Genomic DNA, 27072 nt, shown 5'->3' on the forward strand with positions numbered 1-27072 from the left:
GAGGGGTTGAGATGAGAGGAGGCAGAGGAAGGGGTGGGGTGGGAGTTAGCAGGTATGGGTGTGGTGGGAGTCTGCAGGAAGGGAAGGGTGGGATGGGATGAGAGAGCGGAAGGGGAGGGAGGGACAAGGATGTGAGGAGGACCTGGCATTGCCCAGCAATGCCAGATACTTTTTCTAGTCATAAATAAATAAATATACACAGAAGCGATGAAAAAATATACATATTTCTTTTAAAAATATATTTAAAAAATCCACCGTCTCGTGCTTGAGGCACTTTATGTACCATTATCACAATAATTTTGTATCTTTTCCATTATTGTGACCAATATAATTGTCATTATCACTCTGCTGTTGCAGAAGAAGCCCTGACCACTTTTGGTCATCTTATCTGCCGATAAATAAAGAGTTTACACTTCCATGGAGGGGCCTCCATGTTTAATCGGCTTTCCCTCTCGCAACCACATTCCCGGAACTCGTTTCCAAGGAGAAAAAAAGACAATCCACAGTCTCCCACTGGATGTGCTGCGGCAGGATCAATAAGGACTATTTTTTTTTTGATACACGATGGCTTTGCCTTCTCAAATTTTGACACAATTATTAAATATTTTGTCCATCTCATAATAAAGGTTTGTTGAAAATTTGACAAAAGCTCGAATAGTAAAAAAGTTAAAGTTATGACCTGAAAACACACACACACACACAAACACACACACACACACACACACACACACACACACACACACACACACACACACACACACACACACACACACACACACACACACACACACACACACACACACACACACACACACACACACACACACACACACACACACACAAGAGAGAAACAGAGACTGTCTTTGGGGCTGTAACAAAGTAATACATCACAGGTGTGTTCCAGGTATTATTCAAGATTGGAAGTAAAACGTTTTTCTCAATATTCTTTACAACTTGTGCAATGTTGAAGACACGATCCTTTTGGTGGCAGCAGCTTTAAATGTTTTTTTTCCCCCCTCTTCCCTTGGGAAGTGGTTCAAGTCCATTTATTTTATGTGCAGCCTTTCAAGCTGCTCCCAGGTAATCATATCCAGCTGTTCGAAAATAACTTCCAGATTGAAAGATTATTTGTAGCGTATATACACACACGCACACACAATGTTCAAAAAGTTTTATGGATGCGATACTCTTAATATAGTATAAAACATGCAATTTTTTTTGTGTTTTTCAATAAAGCTGATAAGTGCGTAAGGAAATATTTAAATGTATTTTTTATTTATTATTAATACAACTCATTATACATTGTGATGGTTTTGGAAACGTACCCCAAGGGGAGAGCACACATGGACATGTAGGAGACCCAAGGATGAGTTATGTCAATTGTCTATGTGTAGGTAGACCTTTTCCCCTTGTCTAATGGTTTGGGGAGTGTTGAGGTTAGTTTGTTTCTACAGTGTGGTGTCTTCCCTCCCCCTTCTGCTCCTTTCAATACCTCATCGGTCCACTCCCCTCTCTGCCTTTCTCAATCCACCAATAACCTGCTTCACAAAAACCTCAAATCAACAATCCCTCCTTCACCCCACCAGTCTTATCTTCAACCTCACAGCCAGTCGGTCGCCCCTCGATCCGTCTGCATCCCTTTCCATTGCCACTCCATCTGAGCATTGTTTTATTGGGCACATTCGGTCCGTCTGTGGTCATTAATCTATAGCATAGCAGGTCAGGTCAGGTATGGGAGCATGTGCCAGAACAGCGCGTCGCTGCGTCCACTTTCCGCCGGTACTCCAGGGGCCTCCGTCTGGCCATCCCCCAGGCAGATGCCAGGCCCATCCCCATCTCCTTGAGATGATGGTCAACCTGCTGCAACCATGAGGCACGTGGTCGGCCCACTGGCCTCCTCCACTCATGAGACTCCCTCGCTGAGAGAATCTGGTGAGCAGGATCAGCGTCAGGAAAACGAGCCACATGTCCATGCAGCCGCAGCTGACGCTCACGGACTATGCAGGTAACAAATCTCATCCGAGTCTCTCTCAGCAACCGCTCGTTGGACACAAAATCCGACCAGCGATAGCCAAGGATTCTCCGAAGAGACCTGGTACCAAAGGAATTAAGTCTCCGTCTCAGATCCTTGGTCAAAGTCCAAGTCTCGCACCCATAGAGCAAGACTGGAAGTACCAAGGACCTGAAGACTCGGACTTTCGTCCTCCCGCACAGGTACCGGCAGCGCCACACCCCATGATCCAGTGTATCCATGACTCCCCAGGCCCGACCCAGACGTCTATTGACCTCCGGCTCACAACCTGCAGAGACATGAATATCACTGCCAAGGTAAGTGAATCTATCCACGACCTCAACATCCTCACCACAAACAGACACAGACAGGACAGCAGCATCCAAGATGTCACCGAAAGCTTGGATCTTAGTTTTGACCCAAGAAATCCGTAATCCCAACGGCTCCGACTCCTCATTCAGCACGTTGAGGGCCCCCAAAAGGATATCTAAGGTCTCCGCAAAGATGACTGCATCATCTGCAAAATCAAGGTCCGAGATCTTGACATTGCCAAACGATGCACCGCAACTTGATCTCTCCGACATCCTCCTTAGAATCCAGTTCATACAAGTGCTGAAAAGTGTGGGGGCAAGTACACATCCCTGACGAACTCCAGTAACAACTGGAAATAAGTCAGAGATGGTACCACCACACTTCACAGCACTCTCAGTACCAGAGTAGAGTTCAGACATCAGATCGATCAGTTTCGGTAGCACCCCACGAAGACCAAGAATCCTCCAGAGGACATCCCGATTCACTGAATCGAACGCTTTACAGAGATCAACATAGGCTGCAAGCAGCCCCTGCCGAAACTCTCGTCTGCGTTCGGTGAGGACACGAAGTGCAAGGATACGGTCAATCGTTGACCTCTTTGGTGTAATGCCTGACTGCTCTGGACACTGGTGCTGAAGCAGATGGTGGCGAACCCTATCAAGAATTATCCGAGCAAAGACCTTGCCCGGCACTGAGAGCAGCGTCACCCCTCGGTAGTTGTTGCAGTCTTGGCGATCACCCTTCCCTTTCCAGAGAGGGACAACAAGGCCCCTCTTCCAGTCAGTTGGGATGATGCCTGTGTTCCAGGCAGAGCACAAAACTGCATGCAACGACACGAGTGCAGCATTTCCACCAGCCTTGAGAAGTTCAGCATGGATGCCACAGATCCCTGGAGCTTTGCCCCGTTTCAACTGGTTCACCGCAGCCCGTGTTTCCACAAGCGATGGTGGACCACAGTTGAATCGAGGGTCAGCAACAGGGATTGCAACACCCTTGACATCCAACTCGACAGCTGGGGGATCAGCCTGGTACAACCGCTCAAAGTAACCGGCCCAGCGGGCCTTCACTTCAGACTCCTCTGTCAAGAGCCTACCACTCTCTGCTCGAACTGCAGTGCTCCGAGGGATGGGCTTGGATGAACGTAATGCGCGAATTCCCCTGTAAGCGGGACGAGAATCACCTGTCCACAGGTGATGCTCTACCCCCTCACAGATTCCTCGCACATAGGCCTCCTTGTCCACCATCAGTGCACGTACAGTTTTACGCCTCAGCTCCCTGAACAGCTCAGCTCTGCCATTCAGCCTGGCCCTGCGACTCTGGTCAATGGTATCCAGTGTCCCTTGAGAGACAAAATTCTTCTTTGCCCTGCGGTGAACTCCAAGGCATCCACCGGCAACATCAAGGACGGTGGTCTTGAAGGTGCTCCACAACTCTTCAGGACCCCCCAAAGCACCTTGACCCCCCAAGTGTCCACTCAGCCTGTTCGCAAACTCCTCAGCTACTCTCTCATCCCTGAGCTTGGCAACATCCAGCCTAGGCTGGGATGGTACCATTCTCCAGGATTTAAGGTGCAGCTTTAGAGTTGCTACAACAAGCCTGTGGTCAGTATTGAGGAACTGAGCACTCCGGTAGACCCTGCAGTTCTGGATCATCCTCCAACGACCGTCAATGAGGACATGGTCAATCTCCTTTGCCACACCGCCAGCGTTGGAATAGCAAGTCCAGCGATGAGCTTGTGGGCGCTGAAACCATGAACCAGCCACCCTAAGTCCATGACTTCTTGCAAAGTCAAGGAACTTCGTGCTATTCTGGTTCATAGTTCCTGACCCATGGGGACCAACACACACCTCATAGCCATCCCTATCAGTTCCAGTCGATGCATTGAAATCCCCCAAGACTAGAAGTGTATCTCGTCTGGGGCACTGATCAACCACAGACTCGAGTGTGGCGTAGAATGTGTCCTTCACGGTGAGATCACTCGCCTCAGTCGGAGCATAAATAGAGACCAGGGAAATGACACCTAAGGAGTGACGAATCCTTAATCTCATAATACGCTCGTTGACCGGTGTTACCTCAATTATCATTGGGGTCAGCTTATTGGACACAGCTACAGCAACTCCTTGGGTATGGTAACCATCAGAGCGACCAGACCAATAGTAGGTGTAACCACCCACCATTATCTCGCCGCAATCCGGTCTCCGAACCTCAGAGAGAGCTGCAATCCCGATGTCCAAACGCTTGAGCTCAGATGATAACAGAGACAGGTGATCATCCTCTCTTAGGGATAGGACATTCCAGGCACCCACCCGAAGGGACCGCCTCAGGTTAACCCAAGGAGACCGGCGTCTGATGGACGACACCTCAGCACCACTCCGACACACTCTCCCGCAATCTGACCCAGGGATCTTACCCCGTGGTTTCCCTCCTATCAAAGATTGGGGGTCCCGAAGGCTTTGCCCCAATCCTGTCATCCGGTGAGCTGCCCTGCGAAGGGAAGCTGCACAGGAGGTACTCCCACGGAGTGGGTTTTCAGATTTTTTTGCATTTTTGCGTTTTGCGGAATGAAGGGTTTTACGGTGGCCGGAGTGCAAATCCTGCCACCAACCTCCTAATAAGAAGTAACCCAACTGCAGGAGGACGTCCGCAGACACAGTTGGGCACTAGATATGGATGGCCGTTGGCTCACAAGGAGCTCCTCCGCCCTTTGACAGGTTTTGTTTTTAATCCTGCTGGGTGTCCATATCCAAACACCCTCCTCATCAGAAAACCTGGTGGGGGAGACGGTTTAGTCGCCGACAACCCGACCATGGAACAGGTTAGTACAGGTTTACATGGTACCTGTAGCAGGTCACAGATCGAACCTGACCTGACTATGTTATCAAATATAGCAGGTTATCGACTTATATTCACTGCTAAAGGTTGATGACTTTGTCCAGTCTGAGCAGTGTCTCGTAAGCTGTTCAGCTTGAGTGCGTGTGAATACAGTCACGACTTCAATAAGAGGGAAGAAAAACGACAATGGCGTATCATTAGTGGGCCAACTCAGCATCATGTCCACAAAGTAATACAGTCACTTGATGATGCGGGCGTTGAATGTCCATTGCCCATTGGAATAAGATGCTCCCAAAATGGATACAAAGATAGGAATTTCCGGTGGTTAAAAGGAGTGATAACCCACTGGTGATACTGAGCCACAATGCGGAACGTGGTCTGAAGCTCCATTCGTCAAGAGAGGAAAGGCATTGTTGAAGGTAGTGCTGCGAGTGTGGTTAAACTCCGGCGAGACGCCAGCTTAACTCAAGTTCGTGAATCATTTCCATGATTGTGCAAAATAGCAAGCTGCCATACAAGGTGAATGATGAGGGTGTAAAATGGTGAGGTGCCAGGAGAGAGAGAGAGAGAGAGAGAGAGAGAGAGAGAGAGAGAGAGAGAGAGAGAGAGAGAGAGAGAGAGAGAGAGAGAGAGAGAGAGAGAGAGAGAGAGAGAGAGAGAGAGAGAGAGAGAGCTGGTGCGGAGGAGAGCAGCGTAGAAGCACAGGGTGTAGTTCGTGTGTGAGCCGCTTGTCATATCTGGGACTCCGGAGAGGAATTTGCCTGGTTGTTTGAGCTGCTGTCGTGGGAACATGGAACAGAAAGGCATTCGTGAGTGAGCTGCATCACCGGATCACCACCCCACAGCCCATCTTTCCCATCCTTTTCCCCTCCCCAAGTATCTTTCCCCCTCCCAGCTCCATTGGGATGTGTTTGGTGAGGGAAGGAGTCGACTGCACACTCCGTATTTTTCTTTTCTCAGAGTTCTTCTTCTTCTCCCTTGATTGAATGATCACCATTTGTCTTTTGTGTAAATAAGATTGTGTAAAAATTCATGTTATGGTTAAATATGCTTTTCTGTGCCTTTTACCTGTAAATACTCTCTTTTAAATGATTGCTTGTGTGTGCGTCTGCGTCTGCATCTGCATCGGCATCCGTGTGTGTCTGTGTCCGTGTGTGTGTGTGTGTGTGTCCGTGTGTGTGTGTGCGCTCAAATAAATAATTGCTGGTTGTTGTTTCAAATCTGTGTTGGTTGTCCTTCCCTGCATTGGTTTGACACAGTGTACAAGTATAGTTAGATGGGAAGTTGTACCCCACCGATTGACTCTACTTGTTAGCCAGTGTACACTCACCGTATCGCTCGGTCGTAATCTGAGTGTGCGCTGAGGGCATGCAACTGTTAATTTAGTCACCTCCTCAGGAAAACGGAGTCCGACGGATAACCCTGTTCGAATTGAAGTTAATTGACATTTGTGGTTGCTTAGTGATCCACCGGACTGCGGAGTTATCCACGGTTGGTGGTCTCAGGACCGGGCATTCGGAAGTAACCCGAGGGCTTCCCCTCGTGGCGAACCTCGAACCATAACAATATTTTGATGTACCTCGGACGATTGAGTGGCTAATTTGTATAACTTTTTGAACGCTCCACATATGCTCCCCAGCAACGGAAAGTGAATGTTATACGTTGCTTCAACTGAAAGAAAAGTAATGTTTTACAAGATTCTAAGAATTGTACACCAGACATGGGGAGAATCAAGTGAAAAATGGGGACGGGTCGGATAGTTACGGTGAATTATTCCCTTGAGGGCAGACCGTGTTCATGCTCATATGTATTTAAAATTATTTCACCACAAAATGGATGATAACTAGCAGGGGCTATCCGACACTGCCTGGGATTCGGGGGTTCCCAGCGCAAGCTGGCCAGGTGAGCTTTTCCAGCGGTAGTTTCATGACGTGGTGAAAAGCTTTGGAGTTTTTGGCCTCATGGTGGTTACCTTTTGTGTGCAGGCTGAAGGCAGCACTGCCTGACGTGACATCTCAATATACACTTAATTACCAACTGGCCTTTGGTGGCCTCACGACAGACGTCAAGACCAGCGAGGGTAATTCAAAACCCTGCCAAGAATATAATGTACCCAAAAATTGGGGGGCTTGAGATGCTGCTGTTCGGCTGTGAAAGAATAACGTACAAACAAACACACAAATACCTGAAAATATTTACAAGATGAAAGACTGGCAAAAAATATTTCCATACGGAGAGTTGTCACCTTTCTTCCTTTCTTGCCTTTCCATTTTCCAGTCACTTTGAGAGGCTAGTCCTATGTTTACTTCTATTTAATAGAGACTTTGATGAAAACAAAATTGTTATAAATCTTCACATCATTACAGGTATGCATCTCAGTACAAAGAAATGCATACCAGTAATGATGTGGGGTCAGGTCAGGTCAGGTATGGGAGCATGCGCCAGAGCAGCGTGTTGCTGCGTCTACTTTCCGCTGGTACTCCAGGGGCCTTCATCTGGCCATCCCCCAGGCAGATGCCAGGCCCAACCACATCTCCTTGAGAAGCCGATCAACCTGCTGCAACCACGAGGAACGTGGTCGGCCCATTGGCCTCCTCCACTCACAAGACTCCCTCGCTGATAAAATCTGATGAGCAGGATCAGCATAAGGAAAATGAGCCACATGTCCATACAGCCGCAGCTGACGCTCACGGACTATGCAGGTAACAAATCTCATCTGAGTCTCTCTCAGCAACCGCTCGTTGGACACAAAGTCCGACCAGCGATAGCCAAGGATTCTCCGAAGAGACCCGGTACCAAAGGAATTAAGCCTTCCAGATGTGGGGCTATAACATAAACTTCTCAGCCTCCACTTCAGTCACTCAGTGGTTGCTGTGATTGTTTTTTTGTCCCATAAATTCTTGCTTGATGCAACCTGGTACCATATTGATCACTAAGAACAGTGCAGGGTGAAAACAAATCATATTCATTTGGACAAAAACTGTTTTCATTATTCACATCGATCGATTCCCAGACAAAGCAAAGCCTGAACTCTGCTTCACCTGGCTTGGCGACGAGTCATGAGATGCTGCTGATTGGCTGTGCGAGGTGAGGTACACTGTGATTGGCTCCTGGCAAGTGACCTCATACACGGTGTACAGTAATTGAGCAATCTCTTATGGTGCTTTTCATTATGAAGGAAGACATAAAAGCATTTTACAAAAGACAAAAGAGGCAAAGGTCTGATTGTCATGTCATAATAAGTCATGGGGTTTGAGAGAAGAATCTGGAAGGCCATAGAGCTGTTGATGGGGCCATGCGTTGTGCAATCCAGATGGGATGTCATTAGACAATGAACCAATTTAGGTATGACCAGATTTTATGGAAGAAGGTTGAACCGGAGAGAGAGAACTGAAAGTAAGGAAACAACCAAAGAACATGGAATCCTGCCCCGGTGAAGAAGTTTTCTTTGAGCGGCCGATGCTTGAATGGACACGGCATCTTGACTTACAGGTAAGAAATGATTCACCAGTTTCACACAAGGAGGAGATGCTAGATGTTGAGGATGGAAGTGTATGATCCAGATCTCGTAGGATTGCTACATGAATGAGGAAATGTGACGTATTATCCTGATTGGCTCGTGTAACGGACGGATTCGGAGGAAAATGAGTTTTAACATCGCTTCGAAAACCACGGGCTTCAGGATGGCCTCGGGGAACATACACTTGCTACAACACTGTCTCGCTTGGGTTCAAATCCTGACCCAGCTATAACCTCACATCCTGCTGCGCCATCACTTGGTTGGATGTTAAGCTGGTAATGATTCCAAGTATATAACCACGATGATTTATATATGCACATAAGCCATACACATGTTTTTCTGCATGTACATACATTGAGATTTTAAAAATTATAAAACAGGCAAAGCCTAGAAATGAAAGAAACACAATTGGTTTTGAAAGGTTCTTCTTCTTCTTCATTTTGGATCTGCTATTGGCTCGAGTGTGCGTTAAAGCAAACTAATATTTATGTCCGGTTTGTTATCCCACTTGTCATTATTGGTTTCTTATCGACAAAAGATATCAGTGAATGAAAATTGCTTTTCCTTTTATTTTGCAGACGAGACCCCAACATAGTCCTGCAGCATAGTCTGATATTTCAGGTGAAATGTTCAAATTTGCATCAAAGCACCAAAATTGGTACACATGCAGAATAATGTATTCCGAATCCAGATCCGGGTTATCAGTGGGATACAAAACATGAACTGTTCAGCCTGGCGGAGGGTATGTGCTCCACCGTGTGCTGTTCGAGTTGTGTGTGCATTCGCCAAGTGGCTGTTATCCCACCTCTACCAACACTGATCACTCCAAATTTAAGATTACAGCAATACTGGTTTAAATCGGGAAACAATACGTACCTGCCCTTGTGCACTCATAACTGGCGCAATTCTCCGGTGCTTCTGAAAGAGATTGACAGAAACAGAGAAGTGAAAAAGTGTTCCTTGGGTATCAGTCATAGCACAGATTCGTGATTCAGTCTTAATGCCAGTAAAAAAAATGGCCTAAAGGTCTGCACCCTCTCCGCTAAGCTGTCTCGCCTGAGTTTCCCAGGAGTATAAAGTGAAACTCAGCATGCCGAGAACAGTTCACACAGAAAGTAGGGACATCAGCTTTGCTTCACTCCACGGAATGTCCTGAGACGCTCCTCCTGAGAGTGGTGCTGCGTGTTGTTTCAGAGAGAGAGAGAGCGAAAGCTGGAACCAGGGGTCAAGTTCAAAAATATTTTACTTCCAGGAAGAACTTGTTGTCTTTGGCATGTTGCATGCATATTTATTACTCTTGAAGACAAACTCAACGATTTACATTGATAACATCCCAACACAGCCCCCTAAGTGTGAATGATTTGTTGTTTCCCTTTGTCTCTTGCGGTCGTTGTGGTTACCGTCGTTATTGACATGCCATGTTGAGTTGCATGTTGTCGTCGGGATATCTCACACTCTAGAAGTCGAAACACCCTTTCATGCATCTTCGATCCCCCTGTAGTTTTTCAAAACTTTGTTTTTTTCTACTTCTTTGGGAATAAAGTCATTTTGAACTTATCCTTGACAAATGGAATTATTTCACCAGCATCGTCCCTTTAAATAGCGGAGGTGATGATTTAATCAGCATTGTTACTCAAACCAAAGAAGACACCAAAATACAGCATTGGAGCTATCAGGAGGAACCCAAATAGGTAAAGATTGAATCACCAGGAGGAACGTGGATAGGATTTGGGTTTTGGGTTTCGACTCCTTCGCCCTTAAACCCATCCAGGTGCAGCCGAGTGAGCCTTACAAAAACAATTTGCAAGAGTTCAGCTCTCCGTAAACACATGGGAAAAGAACGAGAGTAAAAACAAGTTTTTAAGAGATACTTTTAAATGGAGAACGCATCAAGTCTTTCGGCTCATATATTTAACATTTGTTTCCCTCCTTCATGACAACAGAGTTACCAAAGATGTCTGAAATGGTTAGTTGGTCGATACTTACTGGACCTTGAAGCATACAAAGAAATGAAGACGATGAGCAGCATGGTCGTGATGGCCAGAAGAACCATCAAACCCAACTCGAGAGTACTGTGCCCCCGAGAGCGACGCTGCACTCCATTCACCATGGTTTGCGTGTTCGTGGAATAGGGCATCCCTCTGGCAGGAAATCGAAAAAGGAAGATGAAAACAGGGACGTTTGACAGTCAAACTAGAAAAGAGAATATGACGCCAATGCGTTGATGGATATGCCCTCCGCCAACATGAGACATTGACCCATTGTTGCATTTGATGAGAGAGAGAGAGAGAGAGAGAGAGAGAGAGAGAGAGAGAGAGAGAGAGAGAGAGAGAGAGAGAGAGAGAGAGAGAGAGAGAAAGAGAGAGAGAGAGAGAGAGAGAGAGAGAGAGAGAGAGAGAGAGAGAGAGAGAGAAAAAACAAAAAAAAAACAAAAAAAAAACCAGCAGATGCTTCAAACTTGAGTAGTGATCTGCAAAATGATTTTCATGTGTTGCAAAACAGTTGCTGTACTGAAAGAGAGGAATGAGAGCCGTTCCTTGCCAGCATTATTGGCTTCTCCCAACCCAACATGTGGTCCACAAACACATTCCCATTGGTCATCTTCATGACTGATGGATCCAACATGGGCGTTAAAGCCACCTCATATAACATACGACTCACTTGCTGGTGTAATGTCCAAAGCCTACTGGAGGTCATCATGCCACCAACAAGTATAGCACTAATTAGTCTTGAACTATAGGCCTTCCAATGTTCTCTTCCTGATTTCCATGCTGCGATAGCTAGGTCATTGCGCACGATGGTAATGCCCGATCCTATCTGTACTGTTGCCGAATACCTGGTGTGGACCTGCCAGCTGTCTGCACGATGCTTTCTCCAACCTGGTAGACAGCATTGCCAATTCAGTTGGCTCTTGTAGAGTGACAACCAACACCTGGTGTCTGTTCAGCACTCTGGTGGTTTGGTCCACCCAGTGATCTGCTTGAGCGGCTTCAATGCCCTGCAACAGTCTCTTCTGGTCAAAAAGTAAGTGATCGCATATTTCAGGAACCCAGGTACCATTTTGAAGAGCTCCTCCTTGCCGTTGTTCGATGTGAAAATAATTGCTCTTGGCCGCTTTGAGAATTCTCTGTGGAAGAACACAAAAAGGATGAGCCAAATGGTACCATCGTCTGACATCTCCCCATTAGCTGGTCAGTACAAAGGATGTTCTGTTATGTCTGATCGGCACAGTGAGGAGTGGTTGGACAGGGACGGACACACACACACACACACACACACACACACACACACACACACACACACACACACACACACACACACACACGAGACTTGACCAGACACACAGCCACTTCGCTTGGGGGGATGTGATGTGATGTAACTTCCCAGTGAACTTCCATGATGTTGCTCTTCTCTCCACACTCAGCAGGAGGAATTTCCTCATTCATGTGGACACCACCCAGTGGGTTTTGTCCATGCTGTATGCTCTAAATGCTGAGTGTCACACAAGAAAGCAGCATATTCAGGAGAAAAACTCTTTGGCATGACTCGGACAAGGTTGGGATTGAAACACAATCTTTCCAGACTCAGAGTGGAAGCTCCAACCATGACAACACTGAGTCTGGTTATGTTTTTTCATGAAGCCACAAAGTTTTCAACAGCATTGCAGAGGTCATGAGTGTACATATGGGGGTGCAAGATACTCCGTCGGGGCAACAGAGCCTCTATACGGAGATGACATGAGCAGAATCAGGTTCAGAGCTATGTGCTGACTGCGTGAGTGGAGGAAGCAAGAAGCCGGTAATAAGGTGACCTTTTATTGCCACAGTCAAAAAGGTTGTCAAAGTACAACATGGTGGCAGACTGTGTTGAATGACCTTGGCCTCCCTTAATTGTTGAGAAAGAAGCAACAGCAGCACATCCAAAGTCAATCGCTGAGATGGAATCCAAATTGATGGTGAAAGGTCCGGCAGTTTGAAAAAAAAGGAAAGACTCGATATCAGCTGTGATGGATTTTTTTTGTTGCACCAGTGGGAGCAATCTTGCAAGAGGAAGGAGGAGAGATGGGAGGGAGGGCAGATTACCATTATGAGAAAAATGGCACAAAAGAAAGTCTTCTCTGTGAGCAGCGTTGCTTTTCAAGTTGTAAATGCATTCGCTGTCGTGAAATGAAGTGGTTTCTTTGTGTAAACATGCTGGCTTTGCTCAATGTTGTCGTGTGGACTTGGTAAATGGTGGAGGTTACAGAAAGCTGAACTTTTGTCCCAATTGCAAGAGTTCATCGTTCAGCGATCCTTGCGATCGCATCGCAGTGAGAAGGTCTTTTCGGCAATTGGGACAAATGTGGCACATAATTCATTCGGGATAACGAATTGGACCCAAGGGACCATGTAAAGGCCTGGGTCACGACTGCCGTCCTGCCAGTCCTGACAAAAACTAGTTCAGCAAAGAGAATAATTTTGCAAACACACTTCAGAATGGGGAAGTCTTTCCTGATTGTTGCTGTACTAACCTTGAGTGGAGTATATTTTCTGCTTTGTGTGCAAGTTGTGTTGCTCAAAGAAATGTGTATGATCACAGTCAGGATTTCATGATTAGAGAGGATTTTATTGTTGTTGCAGTACCCAGGTCATGACCCGATCTGCATTGCCTTGAATTAAATCCATTGATATCTCCACACGACCTGCCTTTTTTATCCTTCATACACAAAAACACACAAGGGTAAGAAGGAACACTCGTGCAGGAGGAGACCATCCGGTCGATTATTCCTGCGCTGCACCAACCCCAGTATCATCACTGATCGACACTCAAGTTAACGAGCCTGGTGTTGTCTTTACAGTTAAGGTGGCTGGCTTAAGATCTTAGGATCTTGAGTTTGAGCCCCTGTCGTGCCGTTGAAATAACACTGGGTGGGTTGACTTAGCCCGTCATCCTTCTGAGGTTGGAAAAATGAGTACCAGCTGACTTGTGACAGGGCACTGCATCAGCAGTACAGCTGCGCGTCCATAAAACAGATGATGTTACCAGCAGCCTCAGGTTGCGTATGAAGCAACAACAACTCAAGCTACCTACAAGTCCTGCAAATACCTCCATAATCCTCCATCCCCAATGCATCCAGGTACAGCACCGATGTAATTAACATCAAACCTATCCACCCCCTCCACTGCCACTACCTTCCCAGGGAGACCATTCCATGAATTAACTGCTCTTCAACTGAAAAGGTCCCTACTTCAAAACTGTCTGGACTATCATTCTTTTTACCCTCAAGCTCTGGCCCCTGGTCCGAACACTGTCCACTTTGCTGAAGAACTCCACTTCACTCTGATGTCCACATCCTTCATTATCTAAAACATCTCCATTTGTGTATTTATTAATTTTCCTCTCTCTGGATCTCTTGAACTTGAAAGGTCAATTTCATCTGACCATACATTTTGGTTTTTTTTTTTTTGTATACCTTGTCGAGGCTCGTATGAGAGCAAACACACAACGCACAGCAAGGGGGCTTGAGATGAGAGGAGAGGGAGTGGGAAGGATAAAACAGTGGGGAACAGAGACATTTGGAGATCTGTGGAAGGGGGAGGGATGGCACAGGGAAGATGGGGAATAGAAGATGGACATTACAGGGACTTTCAGGAAGGAAAGCAGGGAATTTGAAGGAGGTGGGCTTGGGTGGATTATTGGGGGTAGAAAAGATCGAGGATTTGGATGGGGGATGATATGAGGTGGTCGTGAACAGCTGTTTTAAAGGCCTGGAGGGAAGAATGGGAATGAATAGAGTGAGGGAGTTTATTCCAAAGGCGGAAAAAAAAGGAATGAAAGAGTGAAGGTGAGCAGTGATTTGTGATTTTGGTAGTTTTACCAGAAGGGGGTTGTTGGCTGACCTTGAGTGCCCTGCAGAAATGTGGTGGGGAAAAATCGCAGAGAGAGCAGGGGGGGACGAGGCTGGAAAGGAGATGGCAGAAGACAGAAAGACCACCGACCAACCTGCGGTGATTGAGTGAGAGGCCCAAAGACAGCCTCATTGCGAGAGATGCCAATGATCCGAAATGCCTTGGTTTCTACAGTGTGAAGCCGAGAAAGGTGGGAGGCCAGGAGCACCAGCCCAGAGGGGAGAGCAGTACTCCATCAGACTGCGGACAAAAGCTTTGTAAGTGGTCAGGAGCTCAAAAGGGCCGAGGAAGGATCTTGCATGACGGAGGATTCCCAGTCGGCAACTGGCTTTGGAGGCGAGGTCTGAAATGTGGCTTTCCCAGGAAAGGTCATGGCAGATAGTGAGACCCAGAAGCTTGAAAGAAAGGACTTCTTCTAGAGGGTTGTTGAGAAAGTGGATGGGGGGGGGGGTTTCTAAATGGTCTTTTCGAAGAGACGTAGTGAGAATGTGAGATTTGTCCGGATTGAAAGACATGTTCCACGTGTTGGACCAGTTTGTGATTTTATCCAGATCAGCAGTGAGCGAAGAAGCTGCTGCTTGCCGGTCTGAGGGATGACAGATGGTACAGCAGAGGGTGGATTCATCAGCAAAGAGATATAGAAGATTTTCCAGGGAGTCGGAGAGATCATTGATGAAAACCAGAAAAAGAACAGGGCCCAGAACGCCACCTTGAGGAACTCCAGCCTGGACAGGAAGGGGGAATGAAAGAACTCCATTTAGGGCCACACGTTGACTGTGACAGGAGAGGAAGTCTGCGAGCCATGAGTGGAGATGGCCTTGGATACCATAGGAAGAGAGTTTGGTGAGCAGGGCAGAGTGCCAGACTGTGTCAAAAGCACGTGATATTTCCAGGGATACGGCTCGGATTTCATGTCTGGCATTGAGGACCTCCATCCATTGTTGGGAGAGCAGAAGCAGCATATCCAGGGTAGAGTGACCTGGTCTGAAACCAAATTGATGATCGGAAATCAAGCCATTGGAGAAGAGGAAGGATTTGATGTCTGAAGCGATGATGGATTCCATCACCTTGCTGATGATTGGGAGAAGGCTGATTGGTCTGTAGTTGCAGGGATCTGTTTTTGCACCTTTTTTGTGCAGGGCAGTGATGTTTGCTGATTTCCAAGCAGATGGCAGATGGCCTTGAGCAAATGAGAGGGTGAATAGAACAGAGAGAGGGTGAGCAAGAGCAGAAGAGCAGGCTTTGAGGACACGTGGGCTGATGCCGTCTGGACCGGTTGCAGAATCTGAGTCGAGGTTTGACAGCAAACTCTCCATCTTGTCAGGAAAAAAGGACACAGAGTCCAGGGACAGTTCAGTGTGACTGGGTAAGTTGGGTAGAGAAAGTGATGGGCTTTGGACACAAGATTTAGCTGCAAAAACCGAGTTCAGGCATTCAGCTTTTTTACGTGCGGTATCAGCAGTGCGGCCATTTGAGGTAAGGGAGGGGATGGAGGGGGAACATACACCAGAAACAGATTTGATTCGACGCCACCATGATTTTGAGGAGGGAGAGAGGTTTGAGAGTTCAGACTTTAGATTAGAAAGATGTTGTTTTCTGACTCTCCTGAGGGTAGATACACACTTGTTCCAAGCTTTATGGAAGGAACTGAGATTGCCCTAAGTTGGGTCTGCTTCCCATGAGGCGGCAAGTTGTTTCAGGACAACTGCCTCACCACAAGCTTCAGTGAACCAAGGGCGGGAGGAAGGGTAGGACAACTGAACACGAGAGGGGATAAATCTGTGCATGAGGGAGAGCAAGTTTCTTTGAAAGAATTCCCAGGATGAGTTGATGTTGGAGAAAGTAGAGATAGGAGACCAGTCTATAAGTTTGAGGGCTGCTTGGAGATCCTGCCAGTCGGCTTGAATAAAATGCCAGACTCGACAGCGGTGAGGTGGTTCTCTGATAACAGCCAGAGAGATGTCCACTTTAACAAGGACGTGGTCAGAAGAACCAATTGGAGCGAAGGAAGAGCAGCAGATATTGTCAGGGAAATTTGTCAAAATCAGATCCAGAAGAGATGGAGTACTATTGGTTGAGATCCAGGTTGGGAAGTTGACTGATCGAGTCAGTCCTAATGAGTCGCAGAAATCTTTTGCTGAGGTGCCATGACAGGTGAGAGAGGTACTCATACCGAGCCAACTGACATTATGACAATTGAAGTTGCCACATATGAGGAAGAGAGAGTTTGGATGAGAAGATAGAAGATGGTCCATGTTTTCAGATAGTAAGGTGTAGATGGAATCATCACTGTTCGGTGGACGGTACAGTACACATATAAACATGAGGTGGGAGTGGAGGGAAGCCGTAGCCAGAGGTATTCCTGGGGGTGTGGGGGAGTGAGGGCAGTGCATGGAGAGTGAGGACTAGAGTCTTTGATGAAGAGAGCAACTCCTCCACCAGGACGATGCTCAGGTCTGTCATACCGGAGGAGGGAGTAACCGGGGAGAGATACTTGGGAGTCAGACACGTCTTGGGGGAGAAAAGTTTCTGTTCGGCAGATTATGTCTGGTTTGTCAGTGGCAACCTGCATGGAAAGATCTGAAAGGTTTGAGCGAAGTCCCCGGATATTTGAGGTCCATACTTTTAATGAAGAGGTAGGGGAGGAGACTTTGGTTGCAGGGGGTGAGGGAAGGTAGGACAAGGGACGAGGAGGGAGGTAAGGAGGGTTGTTGAAAGAGTGTGGGGGTTTGCAGAATAGCTCGGGGAGGGGGCCGAATGAGGAGGAGAAAAGGCTCTGTGGTGCTGGGCAAGAGGGGGGACAAGAGAGGGGGAAGAAGGCAGTTGAGGATTTGAGGAGGTGGAGTGAAGAGATGGAGGTGAGAGATAGTGGAAGGAGGCAGATTTGTGGATGAGAGGGGGGGCAACTTTGAGAAGGATGAGTGAGGGGGATGAATGGTGGGAGAAAGGTGAGGGGGGTTTGAGAGAGGTGACAGGGAGGCTTGGGGGGAGAAGAGTGGGATGGTTGTTTTGAGGGTGATGGGTGAGAGGGGTGAGCTGGCACTGAAGTTGGAAAAAAAAATAATGGTTGATGGAAAGCGAACATTCATAGCAAACTGGGTTATTTTTTAAGTTTTAGGTCAGAGATGCGATTTAACACAATTCTTGAGGGATGCAATAAAGGCGAATTCAGAGAATGGAGAGAAGAAACGCTGTAACAGTTGGATTTTTTTAGGCAAGGAATGAAGGAAAGGTCGAATTGAGAGCAGTCTGTTTAAATAGCAGAAGAGTCGTGCATTCTGATCCAGTAAAGAGTACCACACGTGTGAGAGAGGAAGATGAAGCATGATAAGATATCGTTTTTGTTATTATTATTAATGTTTGAGAGAGTTTTCAATAGATTAGGCCATGGAAGTGTTGTGAGGGGATTTCTGTGATTAACAATCACTGAAATCATCGAGGAAGAAGAAGAGATGGAAGAAGAAGAAGAAGAAGAAGAAGAAGAAGAAGAAGAAGAAGAAGAAGAAGAATGGAAACTCGTGAGTGTGCAAGGAAAAAGTTAGCGGTTTTGAAAAATTTTTTATTTAAGATAAGAAATAGAGTGATTATTTGGGAGGGATGGGGGATGTTAGGAAAGTGTGGAAAATAGAAATTGAAGATAATGGGGAGAAAAAAAACAAATAAACACGATCGTACATCGAGGGGAACCAGTAGACCTCAAGCCTCAAGGGTCGGCCTCAAGCACACGGTAAGACAAGTTCGACAAAATGTCACAAAATAACACGATTTTTGAAATAAAACCGAACTAGGAACACACAGTAACATGTAGGTGAGAAAATAAACAGTTAAAACGGGACAGATAACGACCGGAAACTTAACTTTGAGATCGTCAGCAGAGAGCCCCGAAGGAGACCTGTCGACGCTCGAAACCCGGAACCGGAAGTCCAAACCAAGGAAGTCTTACGACCAAGGTGCACATATATCACTTTCACAAGCTTGATGCGACTTTACATGAGTGTTTACTTCAAGGGGAAGTACACATTTTCAGCTTTGCCACATATTTGACTTTTAAAAGGATTTTTTGTGGAAAGATGTGTTTCTCAATTTTCGTATTGAAAAAAAGATGCATTTCACGTCAAAGACTGAAGCTTGAAACGGCCACTTTGAAAAACTGTTCCCGAAAGGTTGTTACCTCTGTCACCGTAGGTGGATGGAGGTTATGTTTTCACCACTGTCTGTCTATTTGTCTCTCTGTCGGTTTGTACTTGGCAAATTTTTTTTTTGACAAAGTATGTTGATTTGTTCTGTTTGTTTGTTTGTTTGTTTGCTTGTCTGCCTGTCTGCTCAGCTTCAGCACAAACCTCACAGCCGATGGTTCTGAAACTTTCACGGATTGAGGCACCATCAAAACGATGGTCAAGCGACAAAGTTTCGTGAGGTCAACATAGGCCAAAGGTCACCAGCTTTGGTGGAGTTTCTAAAATCCTCAATTCTTATCCGATCTGCTTGAAATTTGAACAGGATTTGCAAATCAGGTCACTGAATTCGACTACCAATTATTTTTAGGTCAAAAAGTCAACATTAGCCTGATTTCTAAAATTGAGAGAAACTGCCAAAAACGATACCAATCATGATACTGTATCTCAAAATGTTGTGGACGAGTTATGAATGAACTTGGTGGATGAGTTGGTGAGATGACAAGAAAAAACGGATTCGATTTTGGTGATGTCTGGATCCATATCCGGCCGATCAGTATGATACAAAACGTAAACTGTTCAACCTGGTGAAGGTATGCGCTCCATCTACCAAGTGCCGTTCTAGCACTTTTATTTGTAGTTGGCCTATTCTCTAACATTTCGTCATTAGAGACTGGGAAAATCTCGACGAATAAATGTCAGTGTGTGTGTCAGAGTGTCTCCTCCATAACTCCAAAACCATGAAACCTTTCAGTCTAAAACTTTGCATGCATACAAAGGGAACTCCGAGAAAGTGAATGAATCAAAATTGGGTGCTTGGGTTAATGAAAACACTTCTTTTGAAGATAATTAACGGCATTATTTAATTATATCCTTCATCAGGCGCATCCTCGGCCACCTCGCTCTCAATGGGGTCTTCAGGAAAATCCTCGGTGACCTCGCTGGAGTCTGAAGCCGCCATGTTTTTTAGCCTGCTCAACCATGCCTCGACTTGGAACAGGCCACAACGATTTCCAAAGAATAAAGTTTTTTTCTTCTTCACTTTCCTCACTCATGTTATGGAATGCCAGTTCATCATAGCTCCACACCGCTGAATACATTGCTGTGCTTATAAATGGCTGGAGACACCAGCATTCATGGCTTGATTTCAGTTCAGCACATGCCATAACTTCAAGAATCTCACAAACAAAGCCGAATTATAAAATGTCAGCTCCAGAATTGAACTTAACAGCAGTTCCAACAGCTAAAAAAAAGTTCATTAGTCCAATTCGGACATTGCTTGGGCATCACTGGGAGGTATTTAAATGACGGATCATTGCTTGCAAGCAAGCCATTCCAAATCAACCGTCTTGTTGAAGTGCTTCCTTGAGTGCTTATGCCACTTGGCCAGCACTCTACAATATTTGCGCTGTCACTGAATACTACATTTCAAATGACTTGAACAATGTTCAGGGGCCATTCGCCTACGATGGCCACATGTTTATACAAATTAAAAAACATGAAACATTTCATAAACATCACGGCGGGAAAGCCAAGAGGTATACATGTTCGCTCTCAGCTGTGCAGCCTGGGCTTTGAATCCCGACACAGCTATCAGCTGTTATGCCTGTGTTTCACAGGCAGGGTGGTTCATCAATATGTGTGCCATTAAACTGGACGTCACATCTGCCGGAATCCACCCTCCCCCCCACCCCCGACATACACACACACACACATCTCATCTCTATCTCTCTCTCCCCCCCTCCCAACCCCTCTCTCTCTCTCTCTCTCTCTCTCTCTCTCTCTCTCTCTCTCTCTCTCTCTCTCTCTCTCTCTCTCTCTCTCTCTCTCTCCCCCTCCCAACCTCTCTCTCTCTCTCTCTCTCTCTCTCCCCCCCTCCCAACCTCTCTCTCTCTCTCCCAACCTCTCTCTCTCTCTCTCTCTCTCTCTCTCTCTCTCTCTCTCTCTCTCTCTCTCTCTCTCTCTCTCTCCCCTCCCAACCGCCTCTCTCTCTATCTCTCTTGCTCTCTCTCTCTCTCTCTCTTCCTGACGTCTCTCTCTCTCTCTCTGACCACCTCCCCCCTCCCGCTCTCTCTCTCCAACTCCCCCCCCACCCTCTCGCTCTCTCTCTCCGACCCTGACCCCTCCCCTCTCGCTCTCACTCTGACCCTTCCTCTCTCTCTCTCTCCGACCCTCTCCACCACTCCGACCCCTCTCCACCACTCCGACCCCTCTCCACCACTCCGACCCCTCTCCACCACTCCTACCCCTCAGACTACTCTCCACCTCTCCGACCCCTCTACACCTCTCCGAGCCCTCTCCACCACCCCTCCCTCCTCACTTCATCCTTTCACCCTCCTCTATCCTTCTCCTCCCTCTCTTTCTCCCATGCCCCTTAAATATTCCCATCAGCGAAGCGACGGGTTCTATATGCTAGTCTATAATAATAAATATCAGTCTGTGTCAATCAGTGTGTGTGTGTGTGTGGTGTGTGTGTGTGTGTGTGTGTGTGTGTGTGTCCTCCACAACTCCCAAACTTTGCAAGCCGACTCAGGGAACTCCAAGAGAGTGCATGAATGAAAACTGGGTGTTTGGGTTAAGTTAAACACCCCTCCTTTTGAAGACAATTTACGGTAAACCCAGAAACGGGCTTACCTTTGCTCAGCGGCATTCAGCTCGCTCACCTCTGGGTATTAACGCACCATTTTGTCTGCTCAGCTCAAAAATGTCTTGCCTTGGTACAGGTTGATTTCTGTACGACAAAGCTTCATACCTACGAATCGCTGGATACATCTCGGTGCTTATAAACTCCCAGAGACGCCAGGGTTTGTGCGTTTACTTAATTTCTGCACATGAGATAAGCTCGGGAATCTCATAATCTGAGCAGAATTTCAAAATTTAAGCTGTGGAATTGACCTTAGCAGCAGTTCCAACTGCTAAAAAAAAAAAAATCATTTGTCCACTTAGCACAGTGTTTGACTCTCCAGGTGATGTTTAGTATGGCCAGTCGCTAATTGCTTGCCAAGCCAGCCTTTCCTAATCACCCATTCTGGAGGAGTGCTTGCTTAAGTGCTTAAGCCACTTGGCGAGTGCCCAACCAAATCGAACCTTGTGTTCAGAACTTTGCAAAAGAGGAGATTAGGGCACCGATGGGGGAGAATGTGTGCACGGCACGTGTGACCCCACAGGAGAGCACATCCATGCGATGGGAACCGGTTGTGTGTACCAATCAGGAGGTGCAGCCAGCAGTTGCTGCAAGCGTGAAGAGGTACGTAGACAGCACATACGGTCGTGGTACAAATGGGAAGATTTGGGTTTGTAAAGGGAATCTCCGCAGGGGTGTGTGTGCATGCGTGTGCATGTGCGTGTGCGTCTGCATGCTTGCTTCTGTGTGTGCCATGAACGGGTTTCGCAGGTGTATGGACATAACTCACACTCGGTCCCGTGGGGTGTGGCATCGTGGTGGATGTTACGTGGTTGTCTCGTGAACCATGTGCTTCGGCACATGGGGAGCGGACGTACTGCAGTGCCGAAGCCACACTGGACATGCCGAGCAGTGAAGGTTTGGGGAAAGTTGAGCGCGCCAGTGAGTATCCATACACATGTCTCCCTTCCAGGAACAATCCCCTCCCCTCCCCCCTCTTCCCCTCAAATCACTCTACTAAATTAAAATTATGCAAGTTTAACACCCCCCTGCCCCCCACTTTCCCCTCAAGTCCCCCTGCCAAACATAAGTACAGAACTTCCCCTTCCCCTCTTTACTTCCCTCTCCCCTTCTCTCCTCTCACCCCCACCCTGCTCGCTCCCACTCCCCTCCTGGAGTATATAGTGATGTGTGGTGAGGCGTCGCTTTCCCCCCTTCCTCGCTCTATCCCCCCTTCATCGCACTCCCCCCTTGCCTCACCCCTCCTCGCACCCTCTTCGTTCCACCCTCCTCCCTTCCCCTCTCTTTCTTCTCATCCCTCATCTCAGTATTCCATCAGCAAAGTGATGGGTTGTATTTGCTAGTAATATATAATTACCCTTTTCGATGACACTTTTCTATTTTTGCCTGGTGTTAGCTTCATGGTTTGGATGGTGGGCTTGGGATTCTGAGATCCTGAGTTCACAATCCCCCTTAGCTGTTGAATTAATACCAGGTGGGGTTGACTCTGCCTGTCATCCTTCTGAGGTCGCCAAAATGAGTACCAACTTGCTGGTATCCTGTGTCCGAGTGGTGATCCATCCAGGATTGTGCCCAATAGCCAAGGAGACTGCTTCGGCAGCACCAACACTCTGCACTGAGTATGGTCCCAATGGATGGATGGATTTTCTATTTTGCCTTTTTCTGGAGGTCGTTGAAACAAATGTAATGACGACAACGGTACTCAGTGGAGCATGCACCTCCATTAGGTTGAAGAGTTTACATTTTGTATCCCACCGATAGGCCGGATCTGTATCCAGACCTGAACCAAAATAGAACCGGCTTGTTGTTGTCACCGACCCAATTCATCCACTAAGTTTCGTCCGAATCCGTCCATAACTTTTTGAGATGTCATGCTCACAGACAGACAGACAGACAGACAGACAGACAAACAGGGGTGAAAACATAAACCTCCGTCCACCTTCATTGGAGGAGGCAATTAGAGCTGAGTAGATGATCAATTTGGATGAACATCCCGTTTCAAGAAACTCAATCTGGCAAATTGATAATATGAATGAATACAATGCAAGCAATTGCTTTTATAAATAAAAAAATAAACAAGTGGAGTTCCATTCAAAGTGCTTCGCCCCCCTGTCAAATAAATAAATCACATATCCTCCAGCGCGGGACATTGCCGGGGAACCTCTGCAGGTGCCCCAGCGATGCCGCCGTGCAGCACATGGAGACGTAATTGGGAAGGAAAAGGTGCACCACAATGAATCGATTGATTGCACAATTAAAATAAATAAATAATGGTAAAATAATTAACTTCTTAATCAAATGGTTCATGGCAGACCTAAACTACCACCGTTTCATCCGCATCGCTAACTTTTTGAAAATTACGTAATCAATCGAAAAAAGGAATAATTAATAGATTAATTGATTCATCAATAAATCAAAAGCACCCTTTTATAGCCAAATTATTTGGTAACAGTTGTGTTCAAATATCACCTCACAAGGTGCCTGAGATATTGCCCAGATGAGAAAGAAAATAAAGTAGTTAATAAATCAATAATAATTAAATAAATAATCGATTATTGATTAATTTTTAAAAATTTTTAAAATGACGTTTTTTTGCCAAAGCACTTGTTCACTGTTGCGCCCAACTTTCAGCTTCCTCGCTCAAAGGATGGCCGAGATATCACTAGGACAAACAAACAAACAAACTGGTAGGCGGCGATGGGTTGCCGAGCATGGAAACTATAAGATATAGAGCAAAATGGATGTCATATGGCGGATAGGGAATCACCTTAAGATTATGCGTATCAAATCTCATCCAGTTCCATCGACTGATAACCACTCGGTATCCATTTGAATGAAAAGTACCGAAAATGCGGTTTGAAATCGGAAATCCCCAAAGTTTGAGGGGGTGCTGTGGGTGAACAAAGATCTAAATCGAAAATCCGGCTTGATCGTTTGTGCACAATGTATTCCAGACGATTAGTGTGAATTTTCATGACCATCCGACCATAACCCGAGGAGGAGTAGCATTTGGCGCTAAGGCACCTCCATCCAACTCTCGCATATTATCGATTTTTGTACTAATTGACCTTTGACCCCTGACCTAAGCAAAATCGGTCAATATGTCCTGAGGCAAAGTTGTAGAGCTCATTGAGTACCATGAACCTGCAAAGTTTCATTCGTATCGATGCACTCATCTGGTCGCAAGGGGGCCTTCAATTTTCACCAATTTTCACGCATACCCTAATTGTAGGGGGTGCTGCAGGTAATGTATTCCATATATCACAAAAACCGGAATATATTTGATAGAGCATCACCTGTAGATCATTCGTGCCAAATTTCATAACCCTACGTGGGATAATGGCTTCCGGAATTGATTTCGCGTGAACGGTACCGATTTTGAAGGTTTTTCGTTGTTGCTAGGGAACCAAAGCGTCCCTAGCAACCATCACAATTTCCAAAGCACGAGGTCATAAGATGTACCTACCACCCGAGTTTGGTCAAAATAGGCCCACGTTTACTACCAATTATGCTGATGACAATCGAACAAACATCCAAACAAACAGACAGAAATACTGACAATAAGGGTTACCTATTTCGGCGACGCAACAAGAAAGATGTTGTACATGGCTTTATTGACACTTGTAAAATCCCCAAAACAAATTCGACTAAAAATAATTGATGGTTTGTAATAAATTACCAAATATGCAAATCCTCTTGAAATTTCAAGTCAATCAGATGAAAATTGAGGATTTTAGAAATCTCACCGAAGTTGTTGACCTTTGGCCTATGTTGACCTTTTAGTCCATGTTGACCTCAAAAACAATTGTCTCGTTGAATTCAGCGACCTGAAATATAAATCCTCTTCAAATTTCAAGATTTTCGCATGTAACAAGAAAACAAAAAAACAAGAAAACAAACAAACGGAGTGAAAGCCGAGTATGCCCAGAAACTGAGTACGCGTTTGGTACCCTGCGCGATGACGTCGTGCAGCAGCTCCTGAAGATTCAATAAAAATTGGACAAGACATGATGATGCGCCAATTCTACCCGAAGGACACCGTGGGATATTTAACTTCCACGAACAAGCCGCAGACGGGACGTCAGGTTGAACGTTCAACCGAGGGAAAGTGCACTTCGCGATGTCACCTGTGAAACACTAATCCAACAGTTTATACTCAGGTCAGGATTTGAACCCAGACCCAATAGCTCAAAGGTACCTCGGCAATATCTTGTAAGACATGTTTATCATTGCTTGGATGACTCTGTTTTGTCTAACTTTGTAAAAATGTATTTCTGACCTTCACAAACTTTTTTATTTACATTTTTTTTTACTTTACTTTGGACTTGACCTTGAGAACAGATGCACAAACGATATACAATTCAGCAAATGTAATAAATAAGGCAAGCGTGCACAACTTTTATGATTTCATGCAATAAGAAAGTTCAAAGTGCAAACAAATCTGGATGAGTGAAGGTTTCATGGAATCAAAAAACCAAAAAACACTTCTCGTAATCGAGTGTTTCCTTCATGCCTTGAAGTTCCACAAGATGACATCGAGTATCCACATCATACATTGAGAAACAAATTGATGATCACGAACAATCCATTGGTTTTGGTCTGTTCAATATGCTCAACGAGATACTACTCATGATGGTCCAAGGAATGCCGAGGTTTAATTTTAGTTTGTTAGTGTGCAACTACATATGGTTAGTGAGAAAATGTCTCACAAAATGGCATAAACAAACGAGTACGAAGGAAGGAGTCAACCGCAAGATGACTTACCGTGGCCGTGGTGTTGCTTGGATGGCGTTTTTCAAGGATGGAGTTTGGAAAGAGCTCCAGCTGACTCTCCTTTTAGGTCGGTTTCCCAATCCACGGAGAGAGGAACCTTCCTTCGAGCGGCCCCTCCCTACGTCGTTGCAAAATGCAGTCGCACGCAAGCAATGGAACGTTGGAGTGCATCGCCTGCCTTCCGCTGGCTGTCTCTGTGATAACAAAGTCCACACAAACTGGTGTAAAAGGAAAGAACACACACACACACACACACACGAAGGTGGACACTTTGACACCTGGGAGGGCCCCATTCCACCTTCTGAAACCCACATATGGAGATAACCAACGGGCAATGACACACGTTTGAAGTTTTCCCCCCAAAATTAAAAAGTAACAAAGGAAACTTGGCAGAACAAAATACGACGTGATGTGACACAACCAGGAAATATGTTTTCATTCATGGAGCAAAGTAAAGGTCTGTTGCCATTTGAAGGTGATCAACTGAAAGTAGTTGCGAATCTTTCAATTTCAATTTCCACTGGAACAGAAACAATGGACGTGCACGTGGCACAGCCCACAAACCGATCACATGGACCTGTTATCAAGTACATGCATTATTTTATACACATACAACACACACACAATAACCCAAAATATCCATAGGACCCAAAAGTCCAAAAAAGACCATGACGACCAAAAATATCCAAATGACCTTTAAGACCCTTTCAACTCTTTCAATCCCTTCACCCTTTTTGACCCCAAGAACCTTGAGACCTTCACACCCCTCAAGTCCTTTTAGACCCGTCACACCCTTCAGACAGATTAGACAGTTTTGAGCCTTGACCATTGAGAGTTTTACACCACTTGGACTTCTTTATGTTACAAATAACTACAACATCACCAATATTACCAATATATTTGGACAAAATAAATGT

At 46.0% G+C, this 27072-nt stretch overlaps 1 protein-coding gene across 5 annotated transcripts in view; it reads right to left on the reverse strand.

The window, feature by feature from the left end:
• LOC147029161 (membrane metallo-endopeptidase-like 1) overlaps nucleotides 1–26377 on the reverse strand; it is a 154489-nt gene extending 128112 nt beyond the window's left edge. Inside the window, exons 1-3 of one of the 5 annotated variants that reach the window (XM_085876259.1) lie at nucleotides 26147–26373; nucleotides 10662–10816; nucleotides 9552–9593 (exon numbers count right to left, since the gene is read on the reverse strand). In XM_085876259.1, coding sequence (XP_085732385.1) covers nucleotides 9552–9593; nucleotides 10662–10812 — 193 coding nt within the window. In that variant the 5' untranslated portion in view covers nucleotides 10813–10816; nucleotides 26147–26373. Of the gene's footprint in view, nucleotides 1–9551; nucleotides 9594–10661; nucleotides 10817–22151; nucleotides 22171–26146 lie in introns of those variants that run through there. The other 4 variants (XM_085876260.1, XM_085876258.1, XM_085876263.1 and 1 more) reach the window with 4 other exon arrangements.
• Nucleotides 26378–27072: the final 695 nt, after the last annotated feature.

Source organism: Eptatretus burgeri, chromosome 4 (genome assembly GCF_056783735.1).
Source record: "Eptatretus burgeri isolate ZD-2024b chromosome 4, Ebu_testis_v1, whole genome shotgun sequence".
Lineage (NCBI taxonomy): Eukaryota > Metazoa > Chordata > Myxini > Myxiniformes > Myxinidae > Eptatretus > Eptatretus burgeri.